The following is a 24079-nucleotide window of genomic DNA, read 5'->3' on the forward strand; positions in this document are numbered from 1 at the left end:
GAATTCTTGTGTTCCCAACCACACTTCCTGTACCCACCATGGCCAGTCGTACCCAACTGCTCCTGGACTCTATCGTTTGCACCTGAGAATGTGGAGAAGTTTATTTCAACCCTCAACTACGACTCCGCAACTGGACTGGACATCATCAGCTCACGTGTCCTAAAAACCTGCTCTGCTGCCCTTGCGCATCCTCTCTCTACCTTCTTCACCCAATCATGTGCCTTCAATCATTTTTCCACTGCTTGAAAATCAGCCAACATCACCGCTTTACATGAACAATGTGTAAAAACCGAACCCCTTACGTGTACTCCATATGGTCATACAAGCCTCCTCCTGTAGATTCATTAACCACAGACCTATCAGCATACATCCAATCATCAGAAATGTCATGAAATGTATCAATGCAGTTGAAATCACATATTTCCTTTTCTCCAATGGCCTCATCTCAGCTCATTAGTTCGGTTTCAGACCGGGTCACTCCACCTTGGACATGCTGCTTCGACTCTCCCAACAATGGATGGAGGCCCTCAATGTAAGACATGACATCAGGGCCGTCCCTCTGGACATATCTCGAGTACTTAATACAGTCTGGAATCCAGGGCCATCTCCATACCTGGGATTGACCATCCTGTCAATACCGCACTGTACATATATTGGTGATTAAAGTTTGATCTGACAGAAAAGTACGACTCGTGTTTTGGTTTGTTCTGTGTGTGGAAGAAGACGAAAACTGATGCTGTACTGTCAGTGCAACTTCCACTCCATTGATTTTAATTCACTTAGAGATATTTAAATGAAAAGTCAATTTTTAAAACTTCCATTAAATCGCACCATTTAACAAATGGTTCAGGATATGGTGATTCAGTTCTGATTAAAGAGGAAGAAGAAGTCACTGTTGTTTGATTGGTGCTCTCCCCCGATTTTGAATCATTACCCTGCGCTCGCGAAGCGAAAAGCGGGGTTAAGCATTCAGTTGAGTGTGTGTGCCGTGTGCCGTGTCTGCATTTTAAAAAATCATATTCTCGGCAACCGTTGGTCTAATTGACATGTAATTTTTACCATAGGAGGGCCTCCTCCTGTAGAATATTTTAATGATTATTATGACACCATAGGTCACGTGGTACAGGCGCCATCTTGGAAAAACTTCGCACCTCTATATCTCTGAAACCACTCCATTGAAAAAATTGAGACCTGGCACATTGTCAACTACTCCCCATGGGGAATAAGCTGTTAATGATGATGCATCGGTGCCTTCGTTATGATGTCATACATAATTCGACAAATACAACACTTATCCATCCGATCATTATTTTTAAAATTTCAGCAACTGTTGGTCTGATGGACATGAAATTTTCACCACAGGAGCACCTCCTCCTTTAGAATATTTTAACGATAATCATGACGTCATAGGTCATGTGGTACAGGCGCAATTTTGGAAAAACCAAAAAATGTTGCACCTCTATATCTCCAAAACCGCTGCATGGAAAAAATAGAAACATGGCTCATTGTAAAGAACTCCATATGGGGAATAGGTGTTGTTAACGATGACGTCATTTGTGCCATAATTATGACGTCATAACTTGACAGGGCCAACGCTTAGTCTGATCAGTTTGAAATTTATTGAGCGTGACCGATGCAACAATTATATTAGAGAATATAAATTTATGATGTCATCGCTCACGTGGTCTGGCAGCCATATTGGATCAAAGAAAAAAAAAAGAAACGTTCACGAACAGGAGCTGGCCCGTACCAAGTTGACTGCACGGGGTAAGTAAGTATTCTATGAATACCATCTAGTTTAGTGATAAAAATGACCAAACATGATTAATAAACAAAACTGTAGTGATGACAGATACCATACAATTAAAATGATGAATAAACACAACGACGACACTGAAACAGCGCTACGTCGACCGATATACATCCGCTCACATTATTACAACATTATACATACTTGTACCAAGTTTGATTTAAATCCCTTGAGCTGTTCGCAAGTTATCACATTTTTACCTGACACGACCTCTGACCTTTGACCTTGTGACCCTAAAATCTAATCAGTTCATCTCTACATCATTATACATCCATTCAGCCGTTCCTAAGTTATCGTAGTAACGAAAACTTATCATGGACGCACGGATGGACAACTTGAAAACAAAAATGCCTCAGGCGACTTCGTCGGCGGAGGCATAACAAGATGGCTGCCCCAAATTATTTACGAATTACTTTTCTCAAGTGGTGTATTGATTGATGTACGTTGTACAGTTTTATGCTGACATACTTCGAATTCGCTGTGGAGTTAATGCCTATTATTTAGGATTTTATTATGTTTGAGGCTAGATGCTGGCTGTAAATATAGGGTAAAGTAAAATCTGACAATGGCAAACCAGGAAGCATGGGCGAGTACAACGTCATAATGGAAAACGTGGTGATGTACAGTGCTATAGAATACTGTACGATCAGTTTCCGTGGCTAGTCAATCGGGTTGAGCGTGTCTCTGCATCCAAATCATTGAAGGCATAGTTTAGACTTTAGAGGAATGAAGTGGGGGGTTAGGTGGAAAGGCAGTCAATGAGAATGGTTCAAAACATGGTGAGAATGAGCCACTGGCGTCATTGGCAGAGAATGTGATAGAAGGGCCGAGGCCCTAGGGGCACACAGCATCTTTGCTTAGGAAGTGTTGTGTTAAACAGCTCTGATCTCTTTGAGAATAAAGAATAAAGAGTGGGGAATGAAAAACAGATGAGAAAGATTAAGCTGAGTGAGAAGGAAATGTGAAAGGAATAAATAATCACCTATTTTATTCTCAGTGGATGTCTTTTTCATCTGCTTAATCTCATCCTCGAGACGCCGTTTCTGGAGCATTTCTTTCTGGAAGGTTGCGAGTGAGCCGAGCAAGCCTTCATTGGACACCTCTGATGGCGGAATTACAATACTGCAATCCAGGAAGAGTGTGATGGCAGCCAGGAGGTCCTGCCTCTCATCAGCTAGGTACGCTGAATCATGGAAGTCCTGCGATGGAAACATGAGCAGGCAGCGAATGGCAAAACTACGTTGGGGTCCACCTCTTTAGATGATAAGATCATAATGACACACACATGCACAATGTCCAGTCATTTCACATAATTTTCTGGAAATAAATTAATAAATAAGTGTTTACACTCCGAACAGCCACGTTTTCTGCATTTGAAGAATGTCATCTTAGAAATTGTGGAACCTTGCATGGAAATTCCAGTGAGGTCAAAGATCACATCAGAACACAAAAAGTTGGCATCCGTAGCACGTGTACCTTGTCAGACATGAGAGTCGAGATGGAACGGCCGATCTCATGGTAGTCCAGGGTGCTCCCGCTTGGACCGAGCATGATGAAGAGAAAGCGCACGGGCACTGGCACCTCCAAAACCGATTCCAGAAGCACTCCCTCACCGAGACGCACGAAAGACATGACTGGGGAATCCAGGAACTCTACGCAGCCTGCATGGGTTTGCCGAGGAAGGTGACATTGGAAAAGTATGATAAATTCCTCAAAGGCGACATCAGGTGACGTGATCATCATTACAGCAAAACACAACAACAAAATTAACCATACCACCTCCACATAACCTGTTGTTCAAAGCAAACACTTGCCAGTAATAAAACATACCTACAAGAACCACTGTGGCTTCAGCACCAAAAGGGATCTTCTCAAGAAGCTTGAGATCTCCCCTGGACTTGTTGTAGTGACCATCGCTAATTGGCACAGAACCGTCCTTCTGCATAAAAAAGCACATGACATTGTTGGTCCAATTATCCAGAAGCCCAGAGGAAACAAATTGCTGTGTGAGCCAGGACTGTGACAAACCTCAACGCCCTCGTGTCGTGCATCACCAATTTCCACAGACACCTCCCCTACGAGTGGATCGGTGACACAAGGCTCGGCCGTATTGTTCTGTGAAGGATGACTGCTGCCTGGACCCAACAGCGAACCCAGATTTGTGGCCGACAACGTCCGAGGAAAAAAATGGCCACCTGCCTCCTTATCATCATTGGGATGTCTATTATGGGAACAACAACAACAACAAAAATGTTGGTCAAGCAAATACCTTAATACCAACAGGGCATAGATAAAATTGAGAAGACGTAGGAACAATTCATGTGGTGCAAAGGGCTCTGCGAGCTAGCAACAATGCAAGTGCCTGCTCTCTGTACCCATCCTACTCAATTGTACCCAACGGCTCCTGGACTCTTTCTTTTGCACCTGAGAAGGTATAGAAATTTTTGGTGACACCTTACTCTGATTTTGCAACTGGACTGGATGGCATCAACTCAGGTGTCCTAAAAACCTGCTCTACACATCCTTTCTGCTCTTTTGACCCAATAATTTGCCCTAAGGTACAAGGTCATCTTGCATATATTAGGCAGTCAGCCAACATCACATTACATAAATAAGGTGCAAAAAACAAGCGCCTTAACTACTGACCGATCGATCGGCTTACTTCCAATCATCAGCAAGATCATGGAATCCATAATCGCAGTTCATATTAAAAAACATTCTTCATTTTCTCTGTCATCTCAGATCATCAATTTGGATTCAGACCTGGCCACTCTACCTTGGGCATGCTGCCTTTACTCACCTAACAATGGATTGAGGCTTTCAATGTCAGACATGAGATCAAGGCCGTCTCTCTAGACACATCTCGAGCTTATGATAGTCTGGCACCCCACCTTGCTCTCTAAACTCTCTTCCTACAGCATCTAAGGTCAACTCCACACAAGACTTACTGACTTCCTCTACTCTCATGGGAATAATTTAATCTCCTCTACCTGTCAAGGCTGGAGTTTCTCAAAGCAATGTTCTAGACCCAGTCCTATTCCTACTCTTCATCAAGGATATATCTGACTCTCTGGAAAAACCCGTTATCTATTTGCTGATTCCACCCTTTGCCATGACATCCCTCATCCTTCAGATAGAGCCCTTTTGGAGTTTCTCAAGGACAAGGAATTGCCAGACCTCGACAGGTGTCTGTCTGTGTGTCTGTGTGTGTGTCTGTGTGTGTGTCTGTGTCTGTCTGTCTCTGTCTGTCTGTCTGTCTGTCTGTCTGTCTCTCTCTCTCTCTCTCTCTCTCTCTCTCTCTCTCAACAATCTTATTGAGTAAGTTCAGTCACTCAAACCACTGGGTCTCAATATCAGACATGATCTTTCTTTAGGCAAACCACATTTCTAAGCTGGCCTCCAAAGCCAGTCACCGACTGGGCATCCTCCATCATACAAAGTCCTTCCTTGGCACAACTGAACACCTCTACACCTTCAAGGCCTCAATCTGCAGTTTGGTTGAGTACTGCTCTTCCCCCTGGGCTGGTGCCCCTGCCTCACGCCTTGCCCAACTCGAAACCATGTAAACCAAGGCCTCCAACATCATTGGAATCTCCTGAAATAAGGCTGAGTTTATGGGCCTTCCTCTTTCACATCGCAGACAGGTTAGGTTGGCGCTCTCTGTGCTCCACCACCTCCTTTTTGGTCTTGTACCAAAAACATGCTTTGTCCCCCACCCCCTGCCTCAAAGCTTGTCAAAGCCTCAGCCCCCTTGTAGTGGAATTCCCAAAATCCAGAATCACCGCTCACCTCCACTCGTGACTAACTGTCTGTCACACACCCGCACGCACGCACGCACACACACACACACACACACACACACACACACACACACACACACACACACACACACACACACACACACACACACACACACACACACACACACACACACACACACACACACACACACACACACACACACACACACACACACACACACATCAATTGATCATCAGTTTACCTGTGTTTAAGCAAAAGTGCTCGAAGTACTTTTGCACGATCCGATTCCGTGATTTGGTCTTCAATGATCATCTGTTCGACCACCTGATGGGCGATCCCCGAAAGAGTGCTCTGTTTCAGGTCTAGCAGTACAGTTCCTATTGGAGGAAGGTAATGCATCGAGAAGGAGTAGGGTTTCACCAATAACCAATTCAAACCTTCATTTAATATTTTAAACACAGCCAATCACATTGCACCTCACTTCACACAAAGCCAATCACATTGCACCTCACCTCACACACAGCCAATCACATTGCGCCTCGCCTCACACAGCCAATCACATTGCACCTCACCTCACACACAGCCAATCACATTGCACCTCACCTCACACAGCCAATCACATTGCACCTCACTTCACACAAAGCCAATCACATTGCACCTCACCTCACACACAGCCAATCACATTGCACCTCACCTCACAGCCAATCACATTGCACCTCACCTCACACAAAGCCAATCACATTGCACCTCACCGCACACAGCCAATCACATTGCACCTCACCTCACACAGCCAATCACATTGCACCTCACCTCACACACAGCCAATCACATTGCACCTCACACACAGCCAATCACATTGCACCTCACTTCACACAAAGCCAATCACATTGCACCTCACCTCATACACAGCCAATCACATTGCACCTCACCTCACACAGCCAATCACATTGCACCTCACCTCACACAGCCAATCACATTGCACCTCAGCTCACACAGCCAATCACATTGCACCTCACCTCACACAGCCAATCACATTGCACCTCACCTCACACAGCCAATCACATTGCACCTCACCTCACACAGCCAATCACATTGCACCTCACCTCACAGCCAATCACATTGCACCTCACCTCACAGCCAATCACATTGCACCTCACCTCACAGCCAATCACATTGCACCTCACCCCACACAGCCAATCACATTGCACCTCACCTCACACAGCCAATCACATTGCACCTCACCTCACAGCCAATCACATTGCACCTCACCTCACACAGCCAATCACATTGCACCTCACCTCACACAGCCAATCAGAGTAACAGGGAGCGACAGCATCTTTGTATTACATATTATTACGGAGATGAGGAAAATCGTCAAATCTGACATCTGTCGGTCCCACTAAATCCAAACTTCACCCTCTATGTGCATCAACAACAAAATGGCGACGTCGCCGATGCCACAATAACGTCACGTGGACTTATCCACCACGTGGTTTGTATTTCCGATTGACGACATTAACGAACCCCATAACAGGGGCTGTGGTACCGGTATTTCTCTACCTGTGGTAGAGAGAACAGGTACCGGTATTTCAATAATTGTTTACTGCCCAATGTACGTACACAGGACGATGAACCTACGCTCACACGGTTTACGACGGCTGAAGGTGTTAACTTATTTACTCTTTCATTCGACGGAAAGTTAACACAGAGGGTAACTACAACGGAACCAGGTAGAGAGCATACCTCTGCCAAGTAAACAATTAACGTTTTGTATCCACTGAAAGACCGGATCTGGATTCGGACCTGCAGCAAAATCTGCGCTATGCTCGCACGAGGTCCGGAGCTGGGGTGACGAATTGGGGTTCAATGGCGGACTCGAAATGTCAACGGGGAACGCACCACCAGCTGGGGGTCATGTCACCTCGAAACGGTCTTACGTTTCCCGCGTTTAACGTTCAAATTCAAAACAATTCCACCTTTCCAAGTAGCTCCTGCACGTTTATCCTGATCACGAAGACCTTAACTCACATCACGCAGACCCACACCCACATCACGAAGACCGTAACCCACATCACGAAGACCGTAACCCACATCACGAAGATCCTAACCCACATCACGAAGACCCTAACCCACATCACGAAGACCCTAACCCACATCACGAAGACCGTAACCCACATCACAAAGACCCTAACCCACATCACGAAGACCTTAACCCACATCACGAAGACCCTAACCCACATCACGAAGACCCTAACCCACATCACGAAGACCCTAACGCACATCACGAAGACCCTAACCCACATCACGAAGACCCTAACCCACATCACGAAGACCGTAACCCACATCACGAAGATCCTAACCCACATCACGAAGATCCTAACCCACACCACGAAGATCCTAACCCACATCACGAAGACCCTAACCCACATCACAAAGACCCTAACCCACATCACGAAGACCCTAACACATCACGAAGACCCACACGCACATCACAAAGACCCTAACCCACATCACGAAGACCCTAACCCACATCACAAAGACCCTAACCCACATCACAAAGACCCCAACCCACATCACAAAGACCTTAACCCACATCACGAAGACCCTAACCCACATCACGAAGACCCTAACCCACATCACAAAGACCCTAACCCACATCACAAAGACCCTAACCCACATCACAAAGACCCTAACCCACATCACAAAGACCCTAACCCACATCACGAAGACCCTAACCCACATCACGAAGACCCTAACCCACATCACGAAGACCCTAACCCACATCACAAAGACCCTAACCCACATCACAAAGACCCTAACCCACATCACGAAGACCCTAACCCACATCACAAAGACCATAACCCACATCACGAAGATCCTCACCCAGATCACGAGGACTCTCACTCCACAAAGACCCTAACCCACATCACGAAGACCCTAACCCACATCACGAAGACCCTAACCCACATCACGAAGACCCTAACCCACATCACGAAGACCCTCAGCCTGATCACGAAGATCCTTATGTAGATCACGAAGACCCTCACCCACATCACGAAGACCCTAACCCACATCACGAAGACCCTCAGCCTGATCACGTAGATCCTTACGTAGATCACAAAGACCCTCACCCTCATCACGAAGACCCTAACCCACATCACGAAGATCCTCAGCCTGATCCCGAAGACCCTTACCCTCATCACGAAGAAAATCACCCTCACCACAAAGACCCTCACACTGATCACAAAGATCCTCACACTGATCACATAGATCCTCACCATCATTACGAAGACCCTCATCCTCATCACAAAGACCCTCGCCCTCATCACAAAGATCCTCAGCCTCATCACAAAGACCCTCACCCTCATCACAAAGACCCTCACCCTCATCACAAAGACCCTCACCCTCATCACAAAGACCCTCACCCTCATCACAAAGACCCTCACCTTCATCATCACAAAGACCCTCACACTGATCACGAAGACCCTCACACTGATCACAAAGACCCTCACACTGATCACAAAGACCCTCACACTGATCACAAAGACCCTCACACTGATCACAAAGACCCTCACACTGATCACAAAGACCCTCACACTGATCACAAAGACCCTCACACTGATCACGAAGACCCTCACACTGATCACGAAGACCCTCACAATGATCACAAAGACCCTCACATTGATCATGAAGACCCTCACCCTGACCACGAAGATCCTCACCCAGATCACGAGGACTCTCACTCCACCACGAAGACCCTCACACTGATCACGAAGACCCTCACAATGATCACAAGGACCCTCACATTGATCATGAAGACCCTCACCCTGACCACGAAGATCCTCACCCCGATCATGAAGACCCTCACTCCACCACATAGACACTCACCCAGATCACGAGGACACTCACTTCACCACATAGACACTCACTCCACCACATATATCCTCACCCAGATCACGAGGACCCTCACTCCACTACATAGACACTCACCCAGATCACGAGGACACTCACTCCACCACATAGACACTCACTACACCACATAGATCCTCACCCAGATCACGAGGACACTCACTCCACCACATAGACACTCACCCAGATCACGAGGACCCTCACTCCACCACGAAGATCCTCAACCAGATCACGAGGACACTCACTCCACCACGAAGACCCTCACCCAGATCACGAGGACACTCACTCCACCACGAAGACCCTCACCCAGATCACGAGGACACTCACTCCACCACGAAGACCCTCACCCAGATCACGAGGACCCTCACTCCACCACGAAGACCCTCACCCAGATCACGAGGACACTCACTCCACCACGAAGACCCTCGCCCAGATCACGAGGACCCTCACTCCACCACAAAGACCCTCACCGTGCGCCAGTGCTTTTCGAAGCTCGAGCAGCGAGCGGAAGGTGAGTGAAGCCACGTGGGGCTTGCCCCAGCGGTCGGTCTCGGTCTCCACGTCCTCCTCAAACTTGATCCAGCGAGCGGTTTCGCGCCATTGCAGCTCCTGCTTGTCGGCATCCATGATAAGCTCGTTCAGCTCGACAAACACCTGCGGAGACGAGTACACCTGTTGTGGGACTCGGCATATTCACCCGAGTCATGGTGATTCCAGGTGTGCACCACTCACATCTACCAGAAATCTCATTAAAAAGAGGTAAATACCAATACCATGATATTACAATGTGAACAATTTTAAACAATATTATACCTGAAGCCTCTCTAATATTTATAACAGGAGAAAGCAACAAACCAAAACACGACCGCACACACGAAGCTACCTGGGTTTCAGACTTACCTGGTTCGCCCGAAAACCAAAAAGGAAAAGACCGAGCAGGAAGCACCAAACTACTATTTATCCATATCCCCATGCCCCCCCCCCCCCCTCCCTCACCTGGAAAAAACGTCCACATTCACAACTACAACCTCCCTGAAGGTATGCAAGGAAAACCTGAATGCATCGAAAGAGCCATCGATTGACCCATCGATTTTATCAACTCAACAATGTCTAAGGGTCATGGAGGAGTTCGTTCATACAGGACAAGCACGAGCACATCGGTGGATACCTTTAAACGTGGGTTACCTGGACGTTAGCAGACGATGGACAGAAACGAATTGCACATGCGACATCAATCCAAAGACCTAAAATACCCTCGGAGGGTCCTGCACTGCCCATCCTCCAACAATCAAATATTCCTGATTTATCAAAACATTAAACGCAGCTTCAATTAACAATCTGACTTGATGAGTCATAACAATTATCAGAAATAAGTTCACAAACCAAAACTGAGCCCCAAGGAGGATTTTGAACAAAACCGTGTCTAATTAACCGTTAGTTTGTGGGTAAAAATAACGGCGTCAGGTTTGATGATCAGTCATCAGAGAATGTAATCAGCAAGAACAGCTCTCTGTCACACAGGTAATCTTAGCCAAGGATCATTTGCTATGCGAAAGGCTTCGGTGGGATCGCCGCAGGGTCCTTGGACAAGGTTTTCCCTTTCAAAACTCATCTCGAATTAAAAAGTTAAACTTTATGAAAACCTCGTCCCGATTTGAAAATGTTACACTTTATGAAAAACTCGTCCCGATTTGAAAATGTTAAACTTTATAAAAACCTCGTCTCGATTTGAAAATGTTAAACTTTATAAAAACCTCGTCCCGATTTGAAAATGTTACACTTTATGAAAAACTCGTCCCGATTTGAAAATGTTAAACTTTATAAAAACCTCGTCTCGATTTGAAAATGTTAAACTTTATAAAAACCTCATCCCGATTTGAAAATGTTACACTTTATGAAAAACTCGTCCCGATTTGAAAATGTTAAACTTTATAAAAACCTCGTCTCGATTTGAAAATGTTAAACTTTATAAAAACCTCGTCCCGATTTGAAAATGTTAAACTTTATGAAAACCTCGTCCCGATTTGAAAATGTTAAACTTTATGAAAACCTCGTCCCGATTTGAAAATGTTACACTTTATGAAAAACTCGTCCCGATTTGAAAATGTTAAACTTTATGAAAAACTCGTCCCGATTTGAAAATGTTAAACTTTATGAAAACCTCGTCCCGATTTGAAAATGTTACACTTTATGAAAAACTCGTCCCGATTTGAAAATGTTAAACTTTATAAAAACCTCGTCTCGATTTGAAAATGTTAAACTTTATAAAAACCTCGTCCCGATTTGAAAATGTTAAACTTTATGAAAACCTCGTCCCTATTTGAAAATGTTAAACTTTATGTAAACCTCGTCCCGATTTGAAAATGTTAAACTTTATAAAAACCTCGTCTCGATTTGAAAATGTTAAACTTTATAAAAACCTCGTCCCGATTTGAAAATGTTAAACTTTATGAAAACCTCGTCCGGATTTGAGAATGTTAAACTTTATGAAAACCTTGTCCCGATTTGAAAATGTTAAACCTTATGAAAAACTCGTCCCGATTTGAAAATGTTAAACTTTATAAAAACCTCGTCTCGATTTGAAAATGTTAAACCTTATGAAAAACTCGTCCCGATTTGAAAATGTTAAACTTTATAAAAGCTCGTCCCGATTTGAAAATGTTAAACTTTATAAAAGCTCGTCCCGATTTGAAAATGTTAAACTTTATGAAAACCTCGTCCCGATTTGAAAATGTTAAACTTTATGAAAACCTTGTCCCGATTTGAAAATGTTAAACTTTATGAAAAACTCGTCTGGATTTGAAAATGTTAAACTTTATGAAAACCTCGTCCGGATTTGAGAATGTTAAACTTTATGAAAACCTTGTCCCGATTTGAAAATGTTAAACCTTATGAAAAACTCGTCCCGATTTGAAAATGTTAAACTTTATAAAAACCTCGTCTCGATTTGAAAATGTTAAACCTTATGAAAAACTCGTCCCGATTTGAAAATGTTAAACTTTATAAAAGCTCGTCCCGATTTGAAAATGTTAAACTTTATAAAAGCTCGTCCCGATTTGAAAATGTTAAACTTTATAAAAAACCTCGTCCCGATTTGAAAATGTTAAACTTCATAAAAACCTCGTCTCGATTTGAAAATGTTAAACTTTATAAAAACCTCGTCCCGATTTGAAAATGTTAAACTTCATAAAAACCTCGTCTCGATTTGAAAATGTTAAACTTTATAAAAAACCTCGTCCCGATTTGAAAATGTTAAACTTCATAAAAACCTCGTCTCGATTTGAAAATGTTAAACCTTATGAAAAACTCGTCCCGATTTGAAAATGTTAAACTTTATAAAAACCTCGTCTCGATTTGAAAATGTTAAACTTTATAAAAACCTCGTTTCGATTTGAAAATGTTAAACTTTATAAAAACCTCGTCTCGATTTGAAAATGTTAAACTTTATAAAAACCTCGTCTCGATTTGAAAATGTTAAACTTTATAAAAACCTCGTCTCGATTTGAAAATGTTAAACTTTATAAAAACCTCGTCTCGATTTGAAAATGTTAAACTTTATAAAAACCTCGTCTCGATTTGAAAATGTTAAACTTTATAAAAACCTCGTCTCGATTTGAAAATGTTAAACTTTATAAAAACCTCGTCTCGATTTGAAAATGTTAAACTTTATAAAAACCTCGTCTCGATTTGAAAATGTTAAACTTTATAAAAACCTCGTCTCGATTTGAAAATGTTAAACTTAATAAAAACCTCGTCTCGATTTGAAAATGTTAAACTTTATAAAAACCTCGTCTCGATTTGAAAATGTTAAACTTTATAAAAACCTAGTCTCGATTTGAAAATGTTAAACTTTATAAAAACCTAGTCTCGATTTGAAAATGTTAAACTTTATTTAAAAAACTCATCTCGAATTAAAGTGTTAAACTTTATGAAAAACTCGTCCCGATTTGAAAATGTTAAACTTGAGGAAAAACTCATCCCGATTTTAAAATGTAGAACTTCGTGAAATGTTTCTGCCCAATTGTGGATTTTAAAATCTATTTTAACATTGCAACATTTGTGGAATAGTAATTAAATTCGAACAAAACATTGGATTCAGAGGTAACTTTATCTTAAATAGGTGTAATATAAATATATATATATTTATATTACACCTATATTACACCTATTTTACGACTGTGTGTGGCTGTGTGTGTGTATATATATATATATATATATATATATATATATATATATATATATATATTTATATTACACCTATTTAAGATAAAGTTACCTCTGAATCCAATGTTTTGTTCGAATTTAATTACTATTCCACAAATGTTGCAAATAACTCAATCCGAGTTGTCAAACATGAAGACACACACATCAAGACTTGCGGAGTTCGACTGGGCCATGGGCAGCTCTCCTGGGTTTGGAAAAAGTTTGGGGATTGGGGATGGACATGAGCTACAAACATGAACCAGTCTTGGGAGTTGGGGAGTTCTTCACTTGGGGAAAAAGGTTTATTAAATAAAGTTATTCTTTATTTTTATTTTCAGGTCACCCACTTTGAAGTGACAGCATGGTTGGTGTGATAGTCTGAGATTTAAGGTTTCGTCCGTCTCAATGTTTGAATCCCTAGTTCCACCAGACTCCTCGTTTGAATGTCTCTTTCTTCAATAATTAATTAATTAATCTGCAGGCTGTTCTATGAACCTTGATATTGTTTTTTTCCCCATCTACCCTTCCTTCAATAGGAACTGTACTGCTAGACCTGAAACAGAGCACTCTTTCGGGGATTGCCCATCAGGTGGTCGAACAGATGATCATTGAAGCCCAAATGACAGAATCGGATCGTGCCAAAGCACTTCGAGCACTTTTGCTTAAACACAGGTAAGGGTGTGTGTGTGTGTGTGTGTGTGTGTGTGTGTGTGTGTGGCTGTGTGTGTGTGTGTGTGTGTGTGTGTGTGTGTGTGTGTGTGTGTGTGTGTGTGTGTGTGTGTGTGTGTGTGTGTGTGTGTCAGTCAGTCACGAGTGGAGGTGAGCGGTGATTCTGGATTTTGGGAATTTCACGACAAGGGGGTTGAGGCTTTGACAAGCTTTGAAGCAGGGGGTGGGGGACAAAGCATGGAAAGAGTAGAGGGTACAAGACAAAAAAGGAGGTGGTGGAGCACAGAGAGCTACACCCTCTTCCTCCCACTCCTCTCTCTCCTCCTCCCACTCCTCTCCCTCCTCTCTCTCCCCTCCCTTTCCCGACCTCCACCCTCCTCCCACCGCCTCCCACCTCTTCCCCCACCCTGGCCAATTGAGCCTTCACCTCATGCGGTCTATGGTCGGCGTGCTTTTTGGGGCTGAAGTCAGGAGACAGGTGTGCAATTCGGGACTTCAGGTACTTCTTCACCAGGTGACGCCTCACACCAGGAACGTCCTCAAACCGGTGACCTGGCACACACGCAGTGAGCAGAAGAATAAGTAGTGAGGAACGACGATCCCTCTTTTGCTCAAAATTAATGAATTCGATGAAGGGAAAAAGAGAGCAAACTCATTCATACCCACATACCCATTATTTACCTTTATACAGAGCTTCATTTAACGACTCATTTAAACCCACATACCCATTATTTACCTTTATACAGAGCTTCATTTAACGACTCATTTAAACCCACATACCCATTATTTACCTTTATACAGGGCTTCATTTAACGACTCATTTAAACCCACATACCCATTATTTACCTTTATACAGAGCTTCATTTAACGACTCATTTAAACCCACATACCCATTATTTACCTTTACACAGAGCTTCATTTAACGACTCATTCAAACCCACATACCCATTATTTACCTTTACACAAAGTTTCATTGAACGACTCATTTAAACCCACATACCCATTATTTACCTTTATACAAAGCTTCATTTAACGACTCATTCAAACCCACATACCCGTTATTTACCTTTATACAGAGTTTCATTTAACGACTCATTTAAACCCGCATACCCATTATTTACCTTTACACAGAGCTTCATTTAACGACTCATTTAAACCCACATACCCATTATTTACCTTTATACAGAGCTTCATTTAACGACTCATTTAAACCCACATACCCATTATTTACCTTTATACAGAGCTTCATTTAACGACTCATTTAAACCCACATACCCATTATTTACCTTTACACAGAGCTTCATTTAACGACTCATTCAAACCCACATACCCATTATTTACCTTTACACAAAGTTTCATTGAACGACTCATTTAAACCCACATACCCATTATTTACCTTTATACAAAGCTTCATTTAACGACTCATTCAAACCCACATACCCGTTATTTACCTTTATACAGAGTTTCATTTAACGACTCATTTAAACCCGCATACCCATTATTTACCTTTACACAGAGCTTCATTTAACGACTCATTTAAACCCACATACCCATTATTTACCTTTCCACAAACCTTCATTTAACGACTCATTCATACCAACATACCCATTATTTACCTTTACACAGAGCTTCATTTAACGACTCATTCAAACCCACATACCCATTATTTACCTTTACACAGAGCTTCATTTAAAGACTCATTCAAACCCACATACCCGTTATTTACCTTTATACAGAGTTTCATTTAACGACTCATTTAAACCCGCATACCCATTATTTACCTTTACACAGAGCTTCATTTAACGACTCATTTAAACCCACATACCCATTATTTACCTTTCCACAAAGCTTCATTTAACGACTCATTCATACCAACATACCCATTATTTACCTTTACACAGAGCTTCATTTAACGACTCATTCAAACCCACATACCCATTATTTACCTTTACACAGAGCTTCATTTAACGACTCATTTAAACCCACATACCCATTATTTACCTTTCCACAAAGCTTCATTTAACGACTCATTCATACCAACATACCCATTATTTACCTTTACACAAAGTTTCATTGAACGACTCGTTTAAACCCACATACCCATTATTTACCTTTATACAGAGCTTCATTTAACGACTCATTCATACCGACAAACCCATTATTTACCTTTACACAGAGCTTCATTTAACGACTCATTCAAACCCACATACCCATTATTTACCTTTACACAAAGTTTCATTGAACGACTCATTCAAACCCACATACCCATTATTTACCTTTACACAAAGTTTCATTTAACGACTCATTCAAACCCGCATACCCATTATTTACCTTTACACAAAACTTCATTTAACGACTCATTCAAACCCACATACCCGTTATTTACCTTTATACAGAGCTTCATTTAACGACTCATTTAAACCCGCATACCCATTATTTACCTTTACACAAAACTTCATTTAACGACTCATTCAAACCCACATACCCGTTATTTACCTTTACACAGAGCTTCATTTAACGACTCATTCAAACCCACATACCCATTATTTACCTTTATACAGAGTTTCATTTAACGACTCATTTAAACCCGCATACCCATTATTTACCTTTACACAAAACTTCATTTAACGACTCATTCAAACCCACATACCCGTTATTTACCTTTACACAGAGCTTCATTTAACGACTCATTCAAACCCACATACCCGTTATTTACCTTTACACAGAGCTTCATTGAACGACTCATTCAAACCCGCATACCCATTATTTACCTTTATACAGAGTTTCATTTAACGACTCATTAAAAACCACATACCCATTATTTACCTTTACACAAAGCTTCATTTAACGACTCATTCAAACCCACATACCCATTATTTACCTTTACACAAAGCTTCATTTAACGACTCATTCAAACCCACATACCCATTATTTACCTTTACACAGAGCTTCATTTCACGACTCATTCATACCAACATACCCATTATTTACCTTTACACAAAGTTTCATTTAACGACTCATTAAAACCCACATACCCATTATTTACCTTTACACAGAGCTTCATTTAACGACTCATTCATACCGACAAACCCATTATTTACCTTTACACAGAGCTTCATTTAACGACTCATTCAAACCCGCATACCCATTATTTACCTTTATACAGAGCTTCATTTAACGACTCATTCATACCGACAAACCCATTATTTACCTTTACACAGAGCTTCATTTAACGACTCATTCAAACCCACATACCCATTATTTACCTTTACACAAAGCTTCATTTCACGACTCATTCAAACCCACATACCCATTATTTACCTTTCCACAAAGTTTCATTGAACGACTCATTTAAACCCACATACCCATTATTTACCGTTATACAAAGCTTCATTTAACGACTCATTCATACCGACATTTCCATTATTTACCTTTACACAAAACTTCATTTAACGACTCATTCAAACCCACATACCCATTATTTACCTTTACACAGAGCTTCATTTAACGACTCATTCAAACCCGCATACCCATTATTTACCTTTATACAGAGCTACATTTAACGACTCATTCAAACCCACATACCCATTATTTACCTTTATACAGAGCTTCATTTAACGACTCATTCAAACCCACATACCCATTATTTACCTTTATACAGAGTTTCATTTAACGACTCATTTAAACCCGCATACCCATTATTTACCTTTACACAGAGCTTAATTTAACGACTCATTAAAAACCACATACCCATTATTTACCTTTATACAAAGCTACATTTAACGACACATTTAAACCCACATACCCATTATTTACCTTTACACAGAGCTTCATTTAACGACACATTTAAACCCACATACCCATTATTTACCTTTACACAGAGCTTCATTTAACGACACATTTAAACCCACATACCAATTATACACCTTTACACAGAGCTTCATTTAACGACTCATTTAAACCCACATACCCATTATACACCTTTACACAGAGCTTCATTTAACGACTCATTTAAACCCGCATACCCATTATTTACCTTTACACAAAGCTTCATTTAACGACTCATTCAAACCCGCATACCCATTATTTACCTTTGTACAGAGCTTCATTTAACGACGCATTTAAACCCACATACCCATTATACACCTTTACACAGAGCTTCATTTAACGACTCATTTAAACCCACATACCCATTATACACCTTTACACAGAGCTTCATTTAACGACTCATTTAAACCCACATACCCATTATACACCTTTACACAGAGCTTCATTTAACGACTCATTTACACCCGCATACCCATTATTTACCTTTCCACAGAGCTTCATTTAACGACTCATTTAAACCCACATACCCATTATACACCTTTACACAGAGCTTCATTTAACGACTCATTTACACCCGCATACCCATTATTTACCTTTCCACAGAGCTTCATTTAACGACTCATTTAAACCCACATACCCATTATACACCTTTACACAGAGCTTCATTTAACGACTCATTTAAACCCACATACCCATTATTTACCTTTACACAAAGCTTCATTTAACGACTCATTCAAAACCACATACCCATTATTTACCTTTATACAGAGCTTCATTTAACGACTCATTCAAACCCGCATACCCATTATTTACCTTTATACAGAGTTTCATTTAACGACTCATTTAAACCCGCATACCCATTATTTACCTTTATACAGAGCTTCATTTAACGACTCATTCAAACCCACATACCCGTTATTTACCTTTACACAGAGCTTCATTTAACGACTCATTCAAACCCACATACCCATTATTTACCTTTATACAGAGTTTCATTTAACGACTCATTTAAACCCGCATACCCATTATTTACCTTTACACAAAACTTCATTTAACGACTCATTCAAACCCACATACCCGTTATTTACCTTTACACAGAGCTTCATTTAACGACTCATTCAAACCCACATACCCGTTATTTACCTTTACACAGAGCTTCATTGAACGACTCATTCAAACCCGCATACCCATTATTTACCTTTATACAGAGTTTCATTTAACGACTCATTAAAAACCACATACCCATTATTTACCTTTACACAAAGCTTCATTTAACGACTCATTCAAACCCACATACCCATTATTTACCTTTACACAAAGCTTCATTTAACGACTCATTCAAACCCACATACCCATTATTTACCTTTACACAGAGCTTCATTTCACGACTCATTCATACCAACATACCCATTATTTACCTTTACACAAAGTTTCATTTAACGACTCATTAAAACCCACATACCCATTATTTACCTTTACACAGAGCTTCATTTAACGACTCATTCATACCGACAAACCCATTATTTACCTTTACACAGAGCTTCATTTAACGACTCATTCAAACCCGCATACCCATTATTTACCTTTATACAGAGCTTCATTTAACGACTCATTCATACCGACAAACCCATTATTTACCTTTACACAGAGCTTCATTTAACGACTCATTCAAACCCACATACCCATTATTTACCTTTACACAAAGCTTCATTTCACGACTCATTCAAACCCACATACCCATTATTTACCTTTCCACAAAGTTTCATTGAACGACTCATTTAAACCCACATACCCATTATTTACCGTTATACAAAGCTTCATTTAACGACTCATTCATACCGACATTTCCATTATTTACCTTTACACAAAACTTCATTTAACGACTCATTCAAACCCACATACCCATTATTTACCTTTACACAGAGCTTCATTTAACGACTCATTCAAACCCGCATACCCATTATTTACCTTTATACAGAGCTACATTTAACGACTCATTCAAACCCACATACCCATTATTTACCTTTATACAGAGCTTCATTTAACGACTCATTCAAACCCACATACCCATTATTTACCTTTATACAGAGTTTCATTTAACGACTCATTTAAACCCGCATACCCATTATTTACCTTTACACAGAGCTTAATTTAACGACTCATTAAAAACCACATACCCATTATTTACCTTTATACAAAGCTACATTTAACGACACATTTAAACCCACATACCCATTATTTACCTTTACACAGAGCTTCATTTAACGACACATTTAAACCCACATACCCATTATTTACCTTTACACAGAGCTTCATTTAACGACACATTTAAACCCACATACCAATTATACACCTTTACACAGAGCTTCATTTAACGACTCATTTAAACCCACATACCCATTATACACCTTTACACAGAGCTTCATTTAACGACTCATTTAAACCCGCATACCCATTATTTACCTTTACACAAAGCTTCATTTAACGACTCATTCAAACCCGCATACCCATTATTTACCTTTATACAGAGCTTCATTTAACGACGCATTTAAACCCACATACCCATTATACACCTTTACACAGAGCTTCATTTAACGACTCATTTAAACCCACATACCCATTATACACCTTTACACAGAGCTTCATTTAACGACTCATTTAAACCCACATACCCATTATACACCTTTACACAGAGCTTCATTTAACGACTCATTTACACCCGCATACCCATTATTTACCTTTCCACAGAGCTTCATTTAACGACTCATTTAAACCCACATACCCATTATACACCTTTACACAGAGCTTCATTTAACGACTCATTTACACCCGCATACCCATTATTTACCTTTCCACAGAGCTTCATTTAACGACTCATTTAAACCCACATACCCATTATACACCTTTACACAGAGCTTCATTTAACGACTCATTTAAACCCACATACCCATTATTTACCTTTACACAAAGCTTCATTTAACGACTCATTCAAAACCACATACCCATTATTTACCTTTATACAGAGCTTCATTTAACGACTCATTCAAACCCGCATACCCATTATTTACCTTTATACAGAGTTTCATTTAACGACTCATTTAAACCCGCATACCCATTATTTACCTTTATACAGAGCTTCATTTAACGACTCATTCAAACCCGCATACCCATTATTTACCTTTATACAGAGTTTCATTTAACGACTCATTTAAACCCGCATACCCATTATTTACCTTTATACAGAGCTTCATTTAACGACTCATTCAAACCCGCATACCCATTATTTACCTTTATACAGAGCTTCATTTAACGACTCATTCAAACCCACATACCCATTATTTACCTTTATACAGAGCTTCATTTAACGACTCATTTAAACCCGCATACCCATTATTTACCTTTATACAGAGCTTCATTTAACGACTCATTCAAACCCGCATACCCATTATTTACCTTTATACAGAGCTTCATTTAACGACTCATTTAAACCCGCATACCCATTATTTACCTTTATACAGAGCTTCATTTAACGACTCATTCAAACCCGCATACCCATTATTTACCTTTATACAGAGCTTCATTTAACGACTCATTCAAACCCGCATACCCATTATTTACCTTTACACAGAGCTTCATTTAACGACTCATTCAAACCCACATACCCATTATTTACCTTTATACAAAGCTTCATTTAACGACTCATTTAAACCCACATACCCATTATTTACCTTTACACAGAGCTTCATTTAACGACTCATTCAAACCCACATACCCATTATTTACCTTTATACAGAGCTTCATTTAACGACTCATTCAAACCCACATACCCATTATTTACCTTTATACAGAGCTTCATTTAACGACTCATTCAAACCCACATACCCATTATTTACCTTTATACAAAGCTTCATTTAACGACTCATTCAAACCCACATACCCATTATTTACCTTTACACAGAGCTTCATTTAACGACTCATTCAAACCCACATACCCATTATTTACCTTTATACAGAGCTTCATTTAACGACTCATTTAAACCCACATACCCATTATTTACCTTTACACAGAGCTTCATTTAACGACTCATTTAAACCCGCATACCCATTATTTACCTCTATACAGAGTTTCATTTAACGACTCATTCAAACCCGCATACCCATTATTTACCTTTATACAGAGCTTCATTTAACGACTCATTCAAACCCACATACCCATTATTTACCTTTATACAGAGCTTCATTTAACGACTCATTTAAACCCACATACCCATTATTTACCTTTATACAGAGCTACATTTAACGACTCATTCAAACCCACATACCCATTATTTACCTTTATACAGAGCTTCATTTAACGACTCATTCAAACCCGCATACCCATTATTTACCTTTATACAGAGCTACATTTAACGACTCATTCAAACCCACATACCTATTATTTACCTTTATACAGAGCTTCATTTAACGACTCATTCAAACCCACATACCCATTATTTACCTTTACACAAAGTTTCATTGAACGACTCATTCAAACCCACATACCCATTATTTACCTTTACACAAAGTTTCATTTAACGACTCATTCAAACCCACATACCCGTTATTTACCTTTATACAGAGTTTCATTTAACGACTCATTTAAACCCGCATACCCATTATTTACCTTTACACAAAACTTCATTTAACGACTCATTCAAACCCACATACCCATTATTTACCTTTACACAAAACTTCATTTAACGACTCATTCAAACCCACATACCCGTTATTTACCTTTACACAGAGCTTCATTTAACGACTCATTAAAAACCACATACCCATTATTTACCTTTACACAGAGCTTCATTTAAGGACTCATTAAAAACCACATACCCATTATTTACCTTTACACAGAGCTTCATTTGACGACTCATTTAAACCCGCATACCCATTATTTACCTTTACACAGAGCTTCATTTCACGACTCATTCATACCAACATACCCATTATTTACCTTTACACAAAGTTTCATTGAACGACTCGTTTAAACCCACATACCCATTATTTACCTTTATACAGAGCTTCATTTAACGACTCATTCATACCGACAAACCCATTATTTACCTTTACACAGAGCTTCATTTCACGACTCATTCAAACCCACATACCCATTATTTACCTTTATACAGAGCTTCATTTAACGACTCATTCATACCGACAAACCCATTATTTACCTTTACACAGAGCTTCATTTAACGACTCATTCATACCGACAAACCCATTATTTACCTTTATACAGAGCTTCATTTAACGACTCATTTAAACCCGCATACCCATTATTTACCTTTATACAGAGCTTCATTTAACGACTCATTCAAACCCGCATACCCATTATTTACCTTTATACAGAGCTTCATTTAACGACTCATTCATACCGACAAACCCATTATTTACCTTTACACAGAGCTTCATTTAACGACTCATTCAAACCCACATACCCATTATTTACCTTTATACAGAGCTTCATTTAACGACTCATTCATACCGACAAACCCATTATTTACCTTTACACAGAGCTTCATTTAACGACTCATTCATACCGACAAACCCATTATTTACCTTTACACAGAGCTTCATTTAACGACTCGTTTAAACCCACATACCCATTATTTACCTTTATACAGAGCTTCATTTAACGACTCATTCAAACCCACATACCCATTATTTACCTTTATACAGAGCTTCATTTAACGACTCATTCAAACCCACATACCCATTATTTACCTTTACACAGAGCTTCATTTAACGACTCATTCAAACCCGCATACCCATTATTTACCTTTATACAGAGCTTCATTTAACGACTCATTCATACCGACAAACCCATTATTTACCTTTACACAGAGCTTCATTTAACGA

The 24079-nt window shown here is 40.3% G+C and overlaps 1 protein-coding gene across 5 annotated transcripts in view; it reads right to left on the reverse strand.

The window, feature by feature from the left end:
- Nucleotides 1–24079, reverse strand: part of LOC137428985 (anion exchange protein 2) — a 155961-nt gene that overhangs the window by 15692 nt on the left and 116190 nt on the right. For all 5 annotated transcript variants that reach the window (XM_068118930.2, XM_068118933.2, XM_068118932.2 and 2 more), the window contains 7 exons: nt 14781–14905; nt 9952–10135; nt 5814–5949; nt 3839–4031; nt 3641–3749; nt 3287–3471; nt 2793–3009 (listed from right to left, as the gene is read on the reverse strand). In XM_068118930.2, coding sequence (XP_067975031.2) covers nt 2793–3009; nt 3287–3471; nt 3641–3749; nt 3839–4031; nt 5814–5949; nt 9952–10135; nt 14781–14905 — 1149 coding nt within the window. The remainder of the gene's footprint in view (nt 1–2792; nt 3010–3286; nt 3472–3640; nt 3750–3838; nt 4032–5813; nt 5950–9951; nt 10136–14780; nt 14906–24079) is intronic.

Source organism: Myxine glutinosa, chromosome 6 (assembly GCF_964187855.1).
Source record: "Myxine glutinosa chromosome 6, kmMyxGlut1.1, whole genome shotgun sequence".
Classification (NCBI taxonomy): Eukaryota; Metazoa; Chordata; class Myxini; order Myxiniformes; family Myxinidae; genus Myxine; species Myxine glutinosa.